A 21,508-nucleotide genomic window follows, 5' to 3' on the forward strand; every position below is an offset into this window, starting at 1 on the left:
TGTCTATCTTTTTTATTTTTTAAGATTATATTTATTTATTTGATAGAGATCACAAGTAGGCAGAGGGGGCAGGGAGCAGGCTCCCTGCTGAGCAGAGAACCCAGTGCGGGGCTCAATCCCAGGACCCTGGGATCATGACCTGACCCGAAAGCAGAGGCTTAACCCACTGAGCCACCCAGGGGCCCTAGTTGGTGCCTATCTTATCAGATAGTGCAGTTCTAAGATTGTTCTCATCCAAAAAGACCTATTCCATTGTGGCCCTATAAGAAGAATACGGTAGCTGACTCTGCGTAAATATCAATTCTTCTTAGTGCCTGTTTCCTCATCTGTAAATGGGAACAAGCATCATGACCCATTCCACCTCATGAAGCTTTTGTGAAAGATGCAAAAGATAATGAATATGAAAGTATAATAAAGCCTTAGGAGGAAAACATTTATCCATTGCATGGACAGGAAAAATAATTGTTTTGTTATCATACAACAGTTAAAGGACCTGTAAAATTAGCTAGCTCAAATTCATGTGGCATTTTTGGTAATACCTCTATCGAGATATTATTCACAAACATACAATCCACCACTTAAAGCATACAAATTTCATGATTTTTAGCATATTCAGAGTTGTACAACCATCATCAAAGTAAATCTTAGAACATTTTCATTACCCCACAAAGATGATTTTTTAAAAAAAGGATTTTATTTATTTATTTGAGAGAAAGAGAAAGGGAAAGCACAGAGGGAAAGTGAGAGGGAGAAGCTGACTCCCTGCTGAGCAGAGAGCCCAATGGGAGGCTCTATCCCAGGACCCTGAAATCATGACCTGAGCCAAAGGCAGATGCTTAACTGACTGAGCCATCCAGGCGCCCCATTATGATTATTTTGAAAGTAGGCGATGGTATTATAATAATGTGTTTCAGAAAATTCTGTTGCACAAATAAATCAGTGAATGCCTCCCTAGGTAAATAATATCCCATGTGAGAAGAGACAGCCTAGTCAATGGAGTCTCTGCCTGGGCTGATGTCAAACACCTAGATTCCCATCTCGGTTCTGTAGTTTCTTAGCGGTTTGACTCAAGGCAGGTCCCCGTCCAGTGCCATGAGGATTAAATGAGTATCCATGTAAAACAGTTAATGCACTGCCTAACACAAAGCAGATGCTTAGCTCATTCTGATCCATTTTTGCCCCCTTCTGGGACATAAGGTCCATAAGAAACTTAGACCATTCTGGTTACTGATGCCTAAGCTGACTTTTTAAAAAAGATTTATTTATTTTAGAGCAACAGAGTGAGCACGTGATTGGGGGGAGGGGCAGAGGGAGAGGATCTTCAAGCAAACTCCCACTTAGTGCAGAGCCTGGACACAGGGCTCAATCGCATGACCTGTGTGAGACCATGACCTGAGCCAAAACCAAGAGTCGGACACTTAATTGACTAAGCCATCCAGGCACCCCCAACCCCACTTTTTTTTTCTCAGCTAACTCTTAAAACATCACCAAGAACTAGGACACTTGGGTGGCTCAGTCGGTTAAGCATCTGCCTTCAGCTCAGATCATGACCAAATCCCCCATCAGGCTCCTGCTCTGCAGGGAGTCTACTCTCCCTCTGCTTACCACTCCCTCTGCTCGTGCTCTCTCTCTCTCTCTGACAAATAAATAAATCTTAAAAAAAATGTATCACTGAGAACATGTAGATGTGCAAACATTTGTTGAATGAATGAACAGAACTTCTTACCTAATTCCTGGGGTTCCCACATGTAAGGGTCAACCCCTCCATAACTGAAAGACTCATATCCTTGTGTCCCTGATTCTGTTCGGTCATCTCCTTCTCGTTTCAACAGCCTGTTCTTGGCTTTCTTAGCCTTCTGGACAAGACCTTGAAAAATGAAACAAAACCATAAATGAATCCATAAACACCTAGTAAAAAGTCAGAGGAAATCTCAAAATACAAGAGCTGATGAAATGACTATACTTTATTTAAAAATTCTGGATCTCAAATAAAATTGCAATAATTAGGCCACAGTACTACAAATACCACAGAGCATTCATTTACAAGTCAGTATTGGCAGTAAGTTGATTTATGTAGCCAATATACAGCTAAATTATTACTCATTGCCAAATTTAAGAGCCCAATTAAAGTATAAAATCAAATTCAATGAAGGGACCAAGGCAATGGAAATGTTTTTTTCCTAGATCTTAACTGTGGAGGTGGTTACATGGGTATATACATTTTTCAAAACTCACTGAATTGTACACATAAAAACTTGTGTGTAAACTATATCTTACTTCAAGTTTTTTAAAAAATTAAATTCTACAGTATTTATTTACCCTATGGACTCACGAGTAAACACTTTTTGTTTACTTCCAGGATGGGATTCAACCAAACCAACATCCCTGGGCTAGTGTTCCCCATAATGGTTAGCTGTACACAGAGTTCTTCTTCCCCTCCTCTTTATTGAATGCATATGTGAGGATACCGACAAAAAGTTTCAAGGAACAGTTATAACACCTTCAACATAACACAAAGGGAACCAGACTTCATAAGAAGAGACAATAAATGCTTCCTGAATTGATTCTTTGCATGTGCTGGGCACAAAACAAAGTGCTTTCAAAAACTGGCAAATGTGTGCTCACACTCGGAGGCAGGTGGTATCCCTACTTATAAATGAGGACATGACATAAAGAGGAGGAAAACTTGCTGCACCCCAGATCACAAAGCTTATAAGGCAACAGGGCTACAAGTGGAAACCTCACCTGTTTAAAATGAGAACCCCAGCTCTTCCCAGCCAGCGTAATTCAAAACTATGCCTCTGCAGAACAGGGCTTTTGCCACCTGTGCTGAGGTGAAAGGACCTGCTGTTTGTTAAAAAGGAACAGCAGTCAACTTGTGGGGAAAAAAAATTCTTTATTCTATGTTGCTCTCATTAAGGTTCTTAAATTTGGGGTAATTATCCCTTTCTGTACCTAAAATCTAGTAGAAAATATTATTATTATTTTACTTATTTTTTAAAGGATTTTACTTATTTATTTGACAGAGAGAGCACAAGGAGGGGGAGGAGCAGAGGGAGAAGCAGGCTCCTTGCTGAGCAGAGAGCCCAATGTGGGGCTCAATCCCTGGACCCTGGGATCATGACCTGACCCACAGAAAGATACTAAACCAACTAAGCCACCCAGGTGCCCCAAAAATACCAGATTTAATACAAAATACAATTCTTTTAGATTTAATAGATCCATACTTCATGGAGTTCCCACAATTTTGAAGTGCTCTGTCACCTGAACAACATTAAGAACACTACCAAAGCTTTTCAAAAACCTGGGGAATGCAGATATGGAGGGGCTGGCAGGTAGAGGGGAAAACTGCTAACGGCTACTCTGAGATGCCTTTCTCCCACTGGAAAAAATAACATCCACCAGAACTAAAGGACACCATCTAAAATGCATTCAAGTAACTCTCTTAACAACACGGGAGAGAAAACTTCCTGATGTAAACAAAGGGTTAGCAAACAAGAAACTGGAGTTGGCATTCACTAATTCATTTTTGCAAACAAGACTAAACTGTGTCGGGTTAAACAGGCAGTCCATGCCATTTAACCACTTTTTTTAAATTTTATTTTATTTTTTTCCATTTAACCATTTTATGAGGACAGAAGAACACTCTGGCAACCTTCCCAGGAGTAGCACTTCAAGAGGGGCCAATTAAGAACAATCCCATATGTTTTTAAAACCACAAAGCAGAAAAAAATAAATAACAACAACAAAAAAACACAAAGCAAAAGCCAATTTTCAACCACCCTTTCTTAGACCTACTGTGCAAGTGCTAAACTGAACCTAAACCAGGGCTGTGGCCCAAACTCACTGACCACCTTCTACTAATGACAAATCTATACTTTTGTTCTTTTTTTTTTTTTTTTTTAGTATTTATTTATTTATTTTTTTGACAGAGAGAGAGATCACAAGTAGGCAGAGAGGCAGGCAGAGAAAGGGGAAAGCAGGCTCCCCGCCGAGCAGAGAGCCCGATGCGGGGTTCGATCCCAGGACCCTGGGATCATGACCCGAGCCAAAGGCAGAGGCTTTAATCCACCAAGCCACCCAGATGCCCCTATACTTTCGTTCTTAAACTGCCTCCAAAACCTGATACCAAGGTTTGCTCTTTTGGCTTCAACATTTCATTTGACAAAACCAGCAATGTCACAAAATTTCTAAAAACCAAAAGACAAATGAAGACATGACCTGCTTTTTAAAGGACTTTTCAAAAATCTTTGATGTCAATCTTTAAAACTTTCCTGATTCTGAAACAAAGAAAACTCCCACACAAGCAAGACTTCCTTCCTGACTAGACAAATGATCATTAGACTAAAGGAATGTTTAACTCAATTTCTTAGTTCTTCTGAGGCAGAGTGGGGGAAAAACAGAGGGAAAAACACAAAAAAATCCTTTCAAGTTTTTTTCACAACTCATAAAATTTATACTCTGTTATTCTTTAAGTGGATTCCCACAGCTATTACTCCCTAAGTTACCTTAAACATTTTTCCTCTAATAAACAGGGAACCACAGGAAGTTGAAGACATTGTCTAACCTGTGTACCCACTAGCATCAAAGTCTTTAGTGACATCACAGTATATGACTCAGTTCAGCTCACACTCAGGCTGGACGAGAACTAAAAATCACAGAGGTCCTTCAGCTGTCCAAGGAAACCTAGATCATCAGTTTGTTTGCATTCTAGCTGTAGAACAAACTGTGATTGGAACACAGGGTCTGGTATCATCAGTGATGCCAAGTGGAAAGAGCAGCACTAGACTCAGAGGTGACAGAAGACCTGGGGTCAAGGCCTAGCTCTGCCAATTCCTAAATGACCTTGGATAAGTCACTCAACATTTCTGAGCTTCACTTTTTCTCTGCAGAATGAAACCAACCACCTTCTTGCAGAGTTTCTGTAAGAATCAAAAGAAATAATATTTATGAAAAAACTCCGAAAACGAGAAAATGCAAAACATTTTGGGAGGGAGGCCTTCTAATAGTTTGGGCTCTCTCCTCCAGCCTCTCCAGACAGAAGCCACCTCATTTTCCACAGCCCTCAGGATTTTGAAAATATTTGACTTTGTCATGTTTCTGGACAGAGGTCATAAATATTAATGGTTTCAACAATTTTTTCTGAACTGAAAAGTGAGACATGGAGTGGGACTATTTGATTACAGGGGGCATGTGACTCACATGTGTGGAGGCCAAATTCCACTTAGAAATACATGATCCTCCCTTCCTCTCTCACCCAACACAGAATTGTGAATACACTTCCAGACCTTTTTAATCTCATTGCCTTCAAAAATGCTGCCAGCTGGGAGAAGCAGGTGAAAGTGAGTTCCAGAGAAGTGGCTTCATATTTAAGAGTTAGAATCCGAAGTTTCAGAAATGATCACTATGTATGTTAAAATTGCTTTGAAAAAAATCATTCCGCTTCTCTCTATGACCTGAGGCCTGGGAAGCTCAAAAACCAAGTTTAACTTTTTGGATTATTTCTCCTTGCTTTTCAACTATGACCTTCCTTTTTCTGGGCTGCAGAGGACAACGTACAGTGAAGAAGGAAGAATGGCAGAAGGCTTGAATTTGTGACAGGGAAATGGGTGTACAATGTGCCTCCACTTTCAGAGCAAAGGAAAGGATTCTTCAAATTCTTCAAATTCTTAGAGGCTGGCAAAGAGATAATTCAGTGTAGCAAGAGACAGCAAAGCATAAGAATTACATTTACTAGGTTCAAAGTTAGACCCTGCCTCACTGTGTGCCTTCAGGCAACTTATCTAATTTCTCTGTGACTAGTACCCTCATGAGTAAAATATGCCTCACAGTCCAACAGTTATTGCTAGAATTAAATGAAGTTTATTCATAGGAAGGCTTTGAACAATGCCTGGCACATGGTAAACATAAGATACATGTTCATATATGTTCACTGTTATTATTATCAATTTTCTATTGTTTATTATGTTCTGGTGGCATCATGGAAGTTAATGAAACCATCCCATGAGTTAACTCTCCCAGTAACGGAATAGGATAAGCAAAAAGTTCTTGCCTCTTACTTTTAATTTGCCCTTTGACATCACGGTCTTCCCCAGAGTGCTCTTCCTCATAATGTGACTGAAGCTGATAGAAAGACTGCAGGTTCTTCAGGCACAAAGGGCAAAGGAAGCCCTCCCTCACTTCCCCAGGGTCATCCAGAGAAGCCATAGCAGTGTCCCTTTCAACCCCTGCAAGGCACGGGCCTCATGCCAGGAGTCAGCTTGATTCCTCCCCAAGGGACCAGGGCTCTCACAGCATTAGCTTAACCAAGCAGCACACAGATGATGGGGAAGTGGTATCATGGCCCTGGATAAGATTTTCTTCTTTCCTGGAACAGGAAAGAAGAAGGGGAGAAGAAAAAAAAAAAGTCAATTCAAGCAAATTAGCAGCAACTGAGAATTTTCTTTGTTCTTTTCACAGTTCAACAAGATTACTTAATGTTTGTTCACTACAAGTTTGATAATACAAAACTGCTTTCTCAAATCCTTACACCAAAACACAAAATCTTTAAATATCTGAGAACATCACTGGACAGTGGCAACTCAATGAAGTACGGAGCACTGATTTTGAAGATAAGAAAACTGAACTTCAAAAGCAAACAGTACCAAGGCAATTCTCTCACATTCACTCCAACTGGTCAACTTCATAATTTGTATGCCATTTTAGCCACTAGGGAAATGTCTGAAGTACTTACAAATACAAAGAAATTTTTTCCCTCTTCACCTTGGTCATCTATTCAACCACATATATACTGAGCTCTTACACCTATATCAAAAATGCAAACAGAAAAAGAAATAGTGTCCGCCTTAAAAAACAAACAAAAGTAAAACCAAAACCAAACCAAACAAAAATCCCAACCTTTGTCTAAAGAGGAGCATTAGAAACCCAGTGGTAAAAAGAAAAATCTACTTTGTGTTTTATATTTGTACTTCCTCTATAATAGATTTACTGGATTTTATAAGCCAATGAATGACAGTTGGACAACAAGCCTAATGTTTCCACTGCTTCAAAAACAAAAGGATTTGGTGCTTAAACAATTCAGGGCTTAATAAGTTACATTTTTACTTTTACTGGGCCATGGCAAAGTCACTTCCAATGTCACCACAGAAAAACTCCCAGTCATAGGGAGAATCCAGACAAAACCATTCCACAAAAGCAGAGAAATTTCTCCCCAAGATCCTGAGGTCACAAACCACAGGAGAGAGTAAGAGGAAATAAATAACCCTCAGCTTTGCATGGAACTGATTAGAGGCCTGTGAAGAGGGACTGCCTGGTCCTCAAAGCTGAAGGGCGGCTGTTACCCAGAAAATAAACAAATGAAATACCAGGACCCTGTTTGGTTTTTTTTCCTCGAAGAATCTACATACACACAGATCTCAGTCCCTTTTCCAGTCACTGAAATAGTGGCTTCAGTTCCCACCCCAGCCAGTGGTTCCTCAGATGCCCTGACTCTGAAAGCCCCCTTCCTTCCCATGCATTCACCGTAACAACCACAGATCAAACACACACACACACACACACACACACACCCTTCACATCTCAACCCAAACTTACTTCCTCAAGGAAATGCCTCTTACTTGAAGCATTCTACCTTGGGACAGCTCCTGCACTTCCTTCAAGGCACTTACATCAATTTAAAACCACAAATACATAAAATAACTAAGTATATAAGACTCTAAGCTCTGTAAGGGAAGAAACTATGTGCGTTTTCCCCACTACATTATCCCCAGGGTCTAGCACAGTCCCTGGCACCTACCACGAAGAAAGGCAATAAAGCCTCAAGAATGAATGAATGCGTCACTGAACTCTAAAATCACATAACCAAACACAACACAAACCAAAGAAATGTACTAGAAACCACCAGGCCAGACCCCACAACCATAACGTACGCAAGCCCCTCACTTCTTACACCACGTAAAAATTAAACATAAAATCTACATATCCTGAAATTCTACACCCAGCATGAACGCTACCCGGCTTCATGCCGCATACACTACACAGCCCACAATCTCACTCCTCATCGACTCGACCGCACACAACACCCGCCACATAATTCAATATCATTATGCACACGTCGCATAACCACACACAACATAAGACTCGACCCCACAGAGCGGGCATGACAACTTCACACATCGCACAGACGCCACACCAAACGCTGCCAACAACTCCACACAAACTGGGACCCGAACGTCTCAACCTCACACAACCAGGGAACCAAACACAAGCACTAGGGAGACAAACCGCCCACCCACCCTCAGCCGCAGAACCAAACACAACTATGCACGCCCCGCCTAACCACACAACCAAACAGAGCCCAATCGTCGGAGGCACAAAAAGGCGAAATTCGCGGCCCAAAAGCCACATCTCCTACCACGCACGTCACACCCACCACAACCACACACATCCAACACCCGCACCGCCCGCCCGTCTCTGTTCCTCAGGGGAGCCGCGCTCTCGCCCCTCAGGCCCTGCCCGGCCCTCTGTACCCGGCCGAGCTCCCACTGGCACGTAGGCCGGTAGGGTCCTCCCGCCCAGACTCTGGGCCTTTGCGGTCCCTCACTCAGCACCGTCCGCCATGTCCATCTACCGCTCGACGCTCGGCAGGCGCGCCTGCGCGGCACCGAAACCGGAAGACAGGCGGACAGATGCCTGTCGAGCGCCGAATCTTCGAGGGAGCGTAGGGGCCGAGGTGGGTTCCAACAGTGCAAGGCGGCCGGCGGCTTCTGCGCAGGCGCTGTAAGAACCGACGTGATGGGACTAGGTAATTTTGCAAGGTGTTCCCATCCCAGCTGCTTTCGATCCACGCGTAAAGTCAGCCCCTTGCTCTCCACCCCGTTGTAGGTATGGGAAAACTAAAGCCTGAGATTCTTTAGCTTTTGGCCAACGTGTGCGATGGGTGAGGGTGCGGAGGTGGGGGGATGTTCAACACTTCCTCCCCGACTCTCAACTGCGATTCTGAGTGAATTGGGGTCAGTTAAAGTTCCGGAGAGCTAGAGATAAAAGGAATATTCAGGAGACTTTGAGGATGTGTAAAGAGCCAGAATAGAACCACATGAGACTGGGGACAGGGACGGAAGGTATAAAGGGTATAGAGGGTATAGAGTTTGGTCAAATCTGTGGGAAACCTGTGGCACTTTCAAATGCAAATCAAAACCACCATGAGCTATCACCTGACACCTTTTAGAATAGCTCTTATTGAGAACACAAGAAATGACTTGATGTTGAGGATATAGAGAAAAGTGAACCCTTGTGCACTGTGGGTAGGAAAGTAAATTGATGTAGCCACTATGAAAAAGAGTATGGAGCATCCTCGAAAAATTAAAAATAGAACTAACCTCCCATCCAGCAATTTCCATTTATGGGTATTTTGCCAAATAAGGTGAAAACACTAACTTGAAAAGGTATATGCACCATCATCACCATTCCCACCATGTTCTTTGGAGTATGATTTACAATAGCCAAGATATGGAAACATCCTAAATGTCCATCAATGGATGAATAAAGGATATGTGGAATATTAGTCAGCCATTTAAAAAAAGAATAAAAGCTTGCCATTTGCAAAAGCATGGATAGACCTTGAAGGCATTATGCTAAGTGCGAGAAGTCAGAGAAAGACAAATACCGAATGACCTCACTTACATGTAGATTCTAAACACACAAAAACTAAAACCAAGCTCATAGATGAAGTGAACAAATTGGTGGTTGCCAGAAGTGTGTGGGGAGGGAGGGGGTGAAATGGGTGAAGGGAGTCGAAAGGTACAAACTTCCAGTCGTAAAATAAATAATGGTGACTATAGCTAATAATATTGTATTGCATATCTGAAAGTTGCTAAAAAGAGTAGATCTTAACAGTTCTCATCACAAGAAAAAATATTTTATGACCATATAAGGGGACATTTGTTAAATAGACTTACTGTGATGATCATTTTATAATATATGCAAACTCAAATTATTTTGTTGTATGTGAAATGTATGCAATATATAATGTATACATAATGACATATATGTCAATTATACCTCAATTTTTTAAAAAATACAGGATGATCACTCAGCACCTACTCTGTGCCCTGCACTGTGCTGGTTAACGCAAGGTATATAGGCACAAAACTTCATCCCAGTCCTGGGAAGCAATTTGCTTTGTGCCCTGCACAACAGCTGGCATCCAGCAATGTCCTGGGCTCCAGAAGAAAAGCTGCAGAGCATGATGGGAGGATCCTGAGTTTTGGGGTCAGAAGTGTTACTTGACTCCTTTGCCTCCTGGTATTACCATCTGTAAAATGGGATGAAAAATAATAGTTTTCCTGGGCATCTGGGTGGCTCAGTCAGTTAGGCATCTGCCTTCGGCTCAGGTCATGATCCTGGGGTCCTGGGATCAAGTCCTGTATCTGGCTCCCTGCTCCGTGGGGAAACTGCTTCTCCCTTGCTCTCTGCCTGCCGCTCCCCCCTGCTTGTGCTCTCTCTCTGTCAAATAAACAAGTAAAAAAAATGTTTGTTTTCAGATTTTATTTATTTATTTATTTATTTATTTGAAAGACAGAGATCACAAGTAGGCAGAAAGGCAGGCAGAGAGAGGGGAAGGGAAGCAGGTTCCCTGCTGAGCAGAGAGCCTGATGCAGGGCTCGATCCCAGGACTGTGGGATCAGGACCCGAGCTGAAGGCAGAGGCCTCAACCCATTGAGCCACCCAGGCACCCCAACAAATAAAATATTTTTTAAAAAGAAAATAAGAGGGCGCCTGGGTGGCTCAGTGGGTTAAGCCGCTGCCTTCGGCTCAGGTCATGGTCTCAGAGTCCTGGGATCGAGTCCCGCATCGGGCTCTCTGCTCGGCAGGGAGCCTGCTTCCCTCTCTCTCTCTCTCTCTCTCTGCCTGCCTCTCCATCTACTTGTGATCTCTCTGTGTCAAATAAATAAATAAAATCTTTAAAAAAAAATAAAAAGAATAAAAAAAATAAAAAGAAAATAAGAGTTTCCACTTCATAGGGTTATGATTATTGAGTGAGATATGTGTATGTGGCAGTGAGAGTTTATGTGTGTGTGTGTACACCTTTAACACGGACTCTGAACAAGAGCACTGCTTCTGCTAGTGTCATAAGCACTGGGCCTCCAGAACCTTCTATATAAGGACACAAGGCTCCCAGTAGGGAGAGCATTGAGTAGAAGGCAGTGCCCAGAAAGGGCAGGGAGCTAAGGGTCCAGAGGCCTAGGTTCTAGTCCTGGCCACACCTTACTTTGTGATTTTGAATAGTTCCCTTCTCCTCTCTTGGCTTCAGTTTCTTCACCTGTACAGATAAAATGAGTTCCGAAGACTTGGGAAAGCTCTGCTACAAAGCTCTGCTACTTTTCTCAACCTGATGACCAATTTTTTGAACTTTATAGTATTGGCAGGAATGGACAGTGGTTTCCCTTTGTGCATTGACACAGACAAGGAAGAGACCCTGCCAACCTCTCAGAAGCAAAACAGAAGACCAAGCTCTGCCTCTCTGTTGCTGGCCTCTGTCTTGGGTCCTGGAAGCCAGGCCTGAGGGAGTGAAAACACCAGATTAAGTGTCTGGAGGCAGATGAGTCTCAGAACAGCCCGCTCTTACAGGCAAGACTATGTTTGGGGTCAGGTGATAGACCTCTTTAAACCATTGTGATTTTGCCTATCATTGTACCATTTACAAAAGCCAGTGTCACATTCACCATTTCACTTGCTCAAAAAAGCAGTGGCAATGTGGTCTGACCTTGTGAATTCCGGAAGTCATGATAGATCAGCCACTACAGTTCTATTGCTATTTTTAAGGGTGATGATGTTAAAGAACTTCTTGTACGCTTTACAGTTTATCAAAACCATTTTCTTTTTTTTAATATATTTTTTATTTATTTATTTGAGAGAGAGAGTGAGAGAGAGAGAGCATGAGAGGGGAGAAGGTCAGAGGGACAAGCAGACTCCCCATGGAGCTGAGAGCCCGATGTGGGACTCGATCCCGGGACTCTGGGATCATGACCTGAGCCGAAGGCAGTCGCTTAACCAACTGAGCCACCCAGGCGCCCCTCAAAACCATTTTCATTATTTAAATCCTTTGGGTAGGGGTGCCTGGGTGGCTCAGCTGGTTAATCATCTGCCTTAGGCTCAGGTCAAGATCCCAAGGTCCTGGGATCGAGTCCTGCACTCGGCTCCTTGCTCAGCAAGGAGCCTGCTTTTCCCACTGCCTGCTACTCAGTCTCTCTCTCTCTCTCTCTTTCTGATTAAATAAATAAATCCTTTGGGTAACTCTATTACTATTTCCATTCCGGTAATAACAGTGGCTAATATTTACAGAGTGATCACATGCACCAGTCATCGTCCAAGCACTTAACATCTGGGGATTTGTTGAATTTTCATATGATTCCATGCAGTACCAACTAATATCATTCCCATTTTTAAAGAAAGGAATCTGGCATGCCTGGGTGGATCAGTCGGTTAAACATCTGCTTTTGGCTCAGGTCATGATTCCAGGGTCCTGGGATCAGAGCCCCATATCTGGCTCCCTGCCCAGCGGGGAGTCTGATTCTCCTCTCCCTCTCCTGCTCCCCTTACTTGTGCTCTCTCTCTCTGTCTGACAAATAAATAAATAAAATCTTCTTTAAAAAATAAAGTGAGGAATCCACGGCACAGAGAGATTAGGTGGCAACCTTCACTTTTTCTCTCTCTGCGAAGGCCTGGTCTCTAGGCCTTCCTGCATCTCTTGGCATCTTCCAGGCACCAACCTTGTACCAGGCATAGAGACAGAGGATGTGAGAAGAATAAGGCAGGATGGTCTCTCGGTCTTGAAGGAGCCCATAGCTGGCATAGGATACAAACACTCATACGGCAGTTTAAAAAAAAATATATATATATATGTATGTACACATACATACATATATACATGTGTATGTATACATATGTATATACACATATATGCACATATACATACATATATACACAGATATGTGTGTACATATATATATTTATTGCATATATATATATTTATATATAGAGAGAGAGAAGTGTTGCACATGTGCTCAGATGCTCTGGCATCAAAGGGGAGGCTGATGAAATTTCCCCATGAAAATTCAGGGAATTCAGGGAGGGTTCCCAGAGGCAGCAACACATGCTCAGAGCCCTGAGGGAAAGATGATCATGAAGAGGCTTCCAGGCTAGGGGAACAGTGTATGCAAAGGCATGATCATGGGGAAGAGCATGTGTCCTTTGAGTGACTTAGGAAAGTTCATTCATGCTTAAAACATTGTTCTCAGCACCACAGGGTGCTGCTTCTAAGGGTGGAATCTGGCAGTCTTCACCTTTGCCTTCCACCTGATGGTTCTCTCTCTGTCTCTCTCTTTCTGGCCCATTATCATCGAAGTCTACCCACACAAAGCGTCTTGGCATCACATTGAAATCCCTGTGCAGGAAAGGGAAATCATGATGCTGTAAGCATACGTCAGGGCAAAGTGGGGAGCACGTCACATAACTCCCCAAAGATCTGGCTTCCCTCCAGGCTGGCGCAGGCCCCAGTTCTGCAGGCTTCTGCCAACTGCCACTGCGGCGGTGAGCAGGCAGGACGGGAGAGGCGGGGTACAGGGGGACATGCCTCACTTGCTGGCACAGGGAGATGAAGGTAACCAGGGAAGAAGTGGCAGGGCCGTGGGAAGCAAGGCCTGGTCTGCAGAATTTGCAGAGTGTGTGAAGTTGGGCCAAGTGTCTATGAGGAATTGGTGGGACCTGCTTGGGGTCAGTAAGGGGAGCAGCAGAGCACAGAGGAATGAAAAGAGGGAAGGAAGAGGAAGGAAGAAAGGAAAGCAAGTACGGAAAGAGGGAGAAAAGGACAAGGAAAAAGTTAAGAGGTAGCAAAGCATGATACTTATAAGCACGGATTCCAGGTTTTAATCCCAGCCATGTAGCTGTGTGATCCCTGGCAGGCCACTTAAATTCTCTGAGCTTCAATTTCCTCATCAGTGAACTGGGATAATAGTAACCCCCTCCTGGGTTGGAGGGTTAAATGTGTTACTATTTGGAAAGTGCTAGAATGGTGCCTGGCACATAGGAAAGACTATGTAAATGTTTGTTAAATAAAGAAAAGGGAGGGGAGCTGTCGTTCAGATGCCTGGGCACTTGTGTCAGGCTGAGTCAGGCGGTATCCTAGGAGGTACAAGGATCCAATCTGGAGTCATGGAAACATCTGAGAGCCACAGCACTGCCAGATGGGAATGCGGAAGAGACTCAAGTAGTCACTATGTTCATGGACCCGAGAGAAGTGGAGGATGGGCAGTAGTGACACCCACACAGACTTGAAAAGTAGGATCCATGTGGAACTCTTGGCTTGAGGGCAAGTGAGCGGCAAGGCCACCCAATCTATAGGTTGCGTGCTGGCATCTCCTTTGACAAAGTAGGGCCACCACCAGCCATAGGGGCATTTGGTAAATGGGAGAGAGCTCCCACCTTCAACAGAGGAGCCCTGTGCCAGCACTCGAGCCCTGCACTTGGTGAGTGGGGCAGAGACTAGATTTGTGCTCCCTTTCAATCCATCCCCTGTGCTGCCCACAACCCACACAGGCTCCTGGGCCCAGGGAGGAGGGGGAAGGCTCAGCATGGTCCTTTGGTCAAGAGTAAAGTCACACTACTTATCTGCAGCTTCAGATCTCATCCTTCTGACCTCCATCTCCAGATGTATGTGTGCTTGGCCAGTTGAGAAGCTATCCCCATTCCAACCGAGATTTGAAATAATCCATGTATATGTAGTATTTTTTTTTCCAATTTATTTATTTTCAGAAAAACAGTATTCATTATTTTTTCACCACACCCAGTGCTCCATGCAAGCTGTGCCCTCTATAATACCCACCACCTGGTACCCCAACCTCCCACCCCCCCACCACTTCAAACCCCTCAGATTGTTTTTCAGAGTCCATAGTCTCTCATGGTTCATCTCCCCTTCCAATTTACCCCAAAGCACATACCCTCCCCAATGTCCATAACCCTACCCCCCTTCTCCCCACCCCCCCTCCCCCCAGCAACCTACAGTTTGTTTCGTGAGATTAAGAGTCACTTATGGTTTGTCTCCCTCCCTATCCCATCTTGTTTCATGGATTCTTCTCCTACCCACTTAGGCCCCCATGTTGCATCACCACTCCCTCATATCAGGGAGATCATATGATAGTAAGTCAAGCGGAGAAAGACAACTATGTAGTATTTTTTTAAAAAAAGATTTTATGTATTTATTTGACAGAGAGAGACATAGCGAGAGAAAGAACACAAGCAGGGGGAGTGGGAGAGGGAGAAGCAGGCTTCCTGCTGAGCAGGGAGCCCGATGCAGGGCTCGACCCTAGGACCCTGGGATCATGACCTGAGCTGAAGGCAGACACTTGAACCTACTGAGCCACCCAGGTGCCCCATATGTGGTATTTTAAGTATTGGGGGCATTTAAGAGAGTCTGGTGTGTAGAACATCTAGCACATTAGATTTGTGACTCAGTTTAAAATGTATAACTCAGCAGTTGGTTTACACTTGCAATTTTAAATTCATTCAACAAACTCTGTATTACACACCTGCCTACATGGAAGCCTGAGGAATAAACCAGACGGTGATTCTTATCTTCATGGAGTCAATATTCTAGTGGAGAGACACAGACACTACACAATAGTTGTACTAAATAATTGCCTTGTGTGGTATGTTAGAAAGTAATAAGTGCTATGGAAAAAGAAAGCTTGGAAGGGTCCCTGGGTGACTCAGGTGATAAAGTGTCTGCCTTCAGCTCAGGTCATGGTCTCAGGGTCCTGGGATAGAGCCCGGAGACAGGCTCTCTGTTCAATGGGGAACCTGCTTCTCCCTCTGCCTGTCACTCCCCTACTTCTGTGCATGCTCTCTCTCTCCATCAAATAGATGGGTAAAATCTTTAAAAAAAAAAAAAAGAAAGAAAGAAAGAAAAGAAAAAAGCATAGAGTAGAGAGGGTGGGGAGTTCCAGGTCAAAGTACTTAGTAGGGTGATCATAACAGGTATCATAAAGAAGGCACCATTTGAACAAAGACCCGAGGGCAGTGCAGAATGAGCTGTGTGGATTTCTTAAGGAAAAGCACTGCATGCAGAAGCAACAGCCAGTGCAAAGTCCTCAAGGCAGGGGTATGCCTGACACATGGAAGAAAAAGAAATAAGACCAACACTCATGTTCATAGCAGCATTATTCACAACAGCCAAAAGGTGGGAACATGAGTGCCCATCAACAGATGAACAGATACACAGAATGTGTTATATCCATACAATGGAATATTATTTGGCCATAAGAAGGAATGAAATTTTGGTATATGCTACAACAAGGATGGACCTTTTCCATTATGCTTAGTGAAATGAGCAAGATGTAGAAGGACAAATATTGTATGGTTTATATGAGATCCTTAGAATAAGAAAGTCTGTAGAGACGGAAAGTTGAACAGAGGTTACCAACGGCTAGGGGGGCAGAGGGGCAAGTTGCTGTTTCACGGGTGTGGAGTTCTTACTGGGGATGATGGAAAGGTTTGGGGTATAGATAGTGGTGCTAGTTACACTACTATTGTGAATATATTTAATATATATAAAATATATATAAATACAAATAAATATATTTATGATATAATATGTAAATAAATATAATATATTTAAATTGTGAATGCATTTAATGCCACTGAATTGTACACTTATGAATGATTAAAATGATAAATATTATTTGTGTTTTACCACAATTTTAAAAAAGTAATGAGGCCAACACGGCTCTATCAGAGAACTCAAGGGAGGTACTTAGAGGAATTAGTTCTGGGAGCTCAAGGGGAGAGGGCAGGTCAAGACTATTGTAGGGCCTTGGGTCTGAGTGAGGTGGGGGCCTGGGAAAGGTTTGGATAAAGGGAGGGACAGGATCTGACCTCTGGCTTCTGTACTGAGAAGAGAAGCAGATGACAAAATGCCAAGTGTGCTTGGCACATACTGAACTCTTGATAAGGATCAGCTGCAAGCATACATATCGAGTCTCGAATCACAAATTCCAAGAATCATGGTCTCTGGGAAAGGGAGCTGGAGGTGGAAGGCTCTGCAGTAGGGTAAGCAGGGGGCTGGAGGAGCCGAGAGAGCCACCAGAGGGCGCCATAGGACCACGTGAGAGCCGTCCAGCTCGCCGAGGGTCTCAGCGCCTTTAAGCTCGTTCTGCTGGTTCCTGTTGGACGCCTTTCTGCAGCAGTCCAGCAGAGGAAGGTGAGGACCCCAGCCCTGAGGGGTGAAAGACTCAGTTCCCCCATTTAGCTTCTGCACTGCTGAATTTGAGGCCCCTTTCTCTTGCAGGGGCTCTACTAAGCAGCTGCAGTGTGGAGCTCAGATGACACCACACACAGCCGTGTTCTGGACTGACCTTCTGCCTTCAACAGAGATCCTTGGTTCTTTTCTCTCAGGGACTGCAGACCATACCTGCTCTTTCCACAGCCCTTTCATTACAGGAAACTGTGCCTCCGTTCACCCAGGTGCCCTGGTCAAAAACCTTGAGGTCATCTTTGACCCCTCTCTTCCTCTCACACTGCTTCTAATCCATCAGCAAATCCTGTCAGTTTTTGCTCTGAGGTGGATGGAGAATATGCCCACTTCTACCCAGTTAGCCGCCACCCAAGCATCTCACCTGGATGACTGCTGTAGTCTCCTCCCTGATGCCAGTGCCTCTCTCTTGCCCCGCCCACCCCTACAGCCTCTGCTCCCTGTGCAATAGGGTGTGGGGGGGCGGTTCTCCTGGACCAAAGTACCATCCCTTCTCTGTTCAGCACACTCCTGAGGTGACCACCAAAGTCCACAGGGCCCTACATGACCTACAGTGGTCCACAGGGCCCTACATGATGTGGGCCCCAGTGCCCCTCAGACTTGCCACCCCCCCTCCCAGGTGTGCATTTGTGATGGCCACCTCAGGTTCCTGCTCTCAAGCAGACGATTCTCCACCTCTTGGCATCTGCCTTGCCAGTCCTGTGCCTCAAACACTCTTTTCCCAGATTCCTTAACAAGATTTTTTTTTAAGATTTTATTTATTTGAGAGAGTGAAAGAGAACACCAGTAAGGAGGGGGTGGGGAGGGACAGAGGGGGAGGAAGAGAGAGAGGGAGAGAGAGAATCTGAATGAAGCATACTCCACGTGGAGTCCAACTCGGGGCTCGATCTCACAACCCTGAGATCATGACCCGAGCAGAAACCAAGAATCAGGCACTTAACAGACTGAGCCACCTAGGTGCCTCTCCCAGATTCTTTTTTTTTTTTTTTAAAGATTTTATTTATTTATTTGACAGAGAGAAATCACAAGTAGATGGAGAGGCAGTCAGAGAGAAAGAGAGGGAAGCAGGCTCCCTGCTGAGCAGAGAGCCCAACACGGGACTCGATCCCAGGACCCTAAGATCATGACCCGAGCTGAAGGCAGCGGCTTAACCCACTGAGCCACCCAGGCGCCCACTCTCCCAGATTCTTAAATGCCTTTCTCCCTCGCCTCCGCACACATGTCACCTCTTCCCTGACCACACAATCAAAATAATGTATCCCAGGCCAGAGCTGGGAGCAGGAGAGGCAAGGCACTCAGGGTGCAGAGTTTAAAGGGTACTCCTTCCTAGGACTATGCCTTTTTGCACTCTGGGTGCCTCACTCGCCTCCCCCTGTTGCTGGTTGTTCACCAGCATCCTTGTCCTTTACTCTCTGTGTCCCTATTCTGCATTAGTTTTCTCTCTCACTTAGGAACATGGGCCAGAGTTGACTGATTGCCTCCCTCCTGGGATGCTGGTGGCAGGAGGGTGGCAATTTGTCTCATTTACTGCTGTATCCCCAGCCTCAAACCGTTCTGGCCCCTACTAGGCCCTCTGTAAATGTTTGGGGAAGGACTCAGTGAACAAATGTGTATCTTGGGAAGGTGTCTGATGTTCTCTCAGTTGCCCTTTCCGTGTCCATAAAATGGAGTTGTTAGGAGCCCTCCCGTCCCTGAGCTATGGTGAGGCCTGGGATTGTGCGTCTAACACAAGTCCTGTGGTTTCTGATGAACAGTGGGCCATCAATAAAGGTCAGTAAGACCCAGTCACACGACCCCTCCCAGCTGTATGGAGGGCTGGGAACTGTGGGCCAGGCTGGGCAGCTACATTCCAGCAGCCACACACCACGGTAGAGAGGCACACCTCTCTGGTGGACAGCTGGCCCTTTCTGCCTCAGAGAGTTTCTCAGACAAGGTCTGCACTCCCTAAAGTCTTCAGGCTTGAGCCTCTGCTGGGCTGTCAAGTCACCAACTTTGCCAGGCTGGTGTAAGAGACTACCCCAGGTATCAACTGTAGATACCCAAGCCCAGGGAGGTGATCCCCCGGATTGGAAAAGATCGCAGTGGAAATCTCATGGCCTCAGCATCTCTCTCTGAATCATGAGGACACAACTTGTCCCAGCTGTCTTCAGGGCTAAGCTTCTAGCCAGCTCTCTTCTGTCCAACAGATTGGACAACCCAGCATGGCCAATCACAGTGAACTTGGGAGGAGCAGAGAACCCCAAATGTATTAGGAAAAAATAGAGAAGAGTCTAGGAGAGGCCAGGGCTTCCCCTACATGTTCAGGGTTCTTTGCCCCCGACCCTGTGGGTAGGCAGATCTCCCCCACTCCTCGAAACTTTGTCTCCTCTCAACATCATCATCAGTATTACTGTTGATCGGATACCTGTTCCCCTTTCCTGGCTGGCATGACCCCCTTCCTACTGGCAATATCTCCATTCCTTGGGGGAACAACACTCCTCTGCCTCAATCTATGTGGTTCACTCTAACCACATAAACCCTATGCTACAGAATTTGCTATTGAATCCAGAATTTTCATTAAAGTGGGTTTTAAAAAAATTAACGTTTAATATATTATTTGTTTCAAGGCTACAGGTCTCTGAATCATCAGTCTTACACAATTCATAGCACTCACCATAGCACATACCCTCCCCGATGTCCATCACCCAAACACCCTACCCCTTTCAGCCCCCTCCCCTTTAGCAACCCTCAGTTTATTTCCTGAGATTAAGAGTCTCTTATGGTTTGTCTCCCTTTCTGGTTTCATCTTGTTTTGTTTTTCCCTCCCTTCCCCTATGATACTCCATCTTGTTTCTCAAATTTCTCATATCAGGAGGTCATATGATAATTGTCTTTCTCTGGTTGACTTATTCCATTTAGCATAATACCCTCTAGTTCCATCCACATCATTGCAAATGACAAGATTTCATTTTTTGATGGCTGCATTTTATATATGTATATCCCACATCTTTTTTATCCATGAATCCAGAATTTCCAGAATTTTAAATCCATTTTGAGATTTAAAATCCAGCTGGGCCCCACCCTGGAGCAGCCTCTCATACCCCCACTGTCTCAACAGAGTCTCAACAGAGTCTTCCTACCCTAAAGTCCCTGTGTTGACTCCTGGGCAACCCATCAAAATCAGAGGTGCACAAGCATCTTCTGTAAAAAGAGAGGCTGCCTCTGGCCAGGCACTGGCCCACATGGTCCAAGAACTGGGAGGCTGGTCTGGGGAGAGAGCGCCTTGTTACAGAAGCTCTGGAGGTCAGCTAGTGCTGTGTAACAAACACTCCTGAACTCAGTGACAGAAGCACTTATCCTTGTTCATCAGTCTGCATATCAGCTAGGTTGTTCTTCTGGTCTCGATCGGGCCCTCTCACACATCTGAGACAAGTCACTGCCCAGGTTGGCAGCCCTCCTGATCTTAGCAGGGTTCTGTCACATATTTGGGGATTGACTGGTCCAGAACAGCTTTGACTGAGAGGAATGAGTTCTGCTCCACGTGTTCTCCCAGCTTCCAGCAGGCCAGGCCAGGCTGGTTCCCAATAAGATAACAAGCAGAGGCAGGCATGGTCTCCTGAAGCATGAGCTCAGAACCGTCCCTCTGTCACTTCTGCTGTCTTTCAGCCTTGTGTTGGCCAAAGCAAGTCACAAGACCAGCTAGACCCAAGGGTGAAGAGATAGACCCATCTTTTCCCAGGAGGAGCCACAAAGGGGTAGGTATCAGTTCGTAGGCTGCCATAACAAAGTACCATAGACCAGGTGACTTAAACAATAGAAACGTGTTTCCTCACAGTTCTGGAGGCTGGATTCCAAGATCAAGGTGCAGGCAGGATTGGTTTCTTCTGAGACCCCTGTCTTTGGCGTGCAGGTGGCCACCTTCTCTCTGTGTCTTCACGTGGTCTTCCCTCGGTGCATGTCTGTGTCCAAATTTCCTCTTCTCATAAAGACACTATATTGGATCGGGTTCACTGTAATGACCCCATCTGAACATAATTACCTCTGTAAAGACCCTATATCCAAACACAGTCACTATTCTCAAGGTACTGGATGTTAGAACTGCAACAAATGAATTTTAAGGTTACATAACTCAGTGAATTAGGGATAGAGACGGTGGCCATCTTTGTGCTCAGTCTAACACAGACACCTGGCTTTATCCTATGCGTGATGATGACCCTGTAAGAT

At 44.7% G+C, this 21,508-nt stretch overlaps 1 protein-coding gene across 2 annotated transcripts in view; it reads right to left on the reverse strand.

The window, feature by feature from the left end:
- The window catches only part of RBSN (rabenosyn, RAB effector), a 29,192-nt gene extending 20,564 nt beyond the window's left edge, over positions 1-8,628 (reverse strand). Inside the window, exons 1-3 of one of the 2 annotated variants that reach the window (XM_044252930.1) lie at positions 8,529-8,628; positions 6,060-6,367; positions 1,727-1,867 (exon numbers count right to left, since the gene is read on the reverse strand). In XM_044252930.1, coding sequence (XP_044108865.1) covers positions 1,727-1,867; positions 6,060-6,207 — 289 coding nt within the window. In that variant the 5' untranslated portion in view covers positions 6,208-6,367; positions 8,529-8,628. Of the gene's footprint in view, positions 1-1,726; positions 1,868-6,052; positions 6,368-8,528 lie in introns of those variants that run through there. The other variant, XM_044252931.1, reaches the window with a different exon arrangement.
- Between the last annotated feature and the right edge of the window lie 12,880 nt (positions 8,629-21,508).

Source organism: Neovison vison, chromosome 6, assembly GCF_020171115.1.
Source record: "Neovison vison isolate M4711 chromosome 6, ASM_NN_V1, whole genome shotgun sequence".
Taxonomy (NCBI): Eukaryota; Metazoa; Chordata; class Mammalia; order Carnivora; family Mustelidae; genus Neogale; species Neogale vison.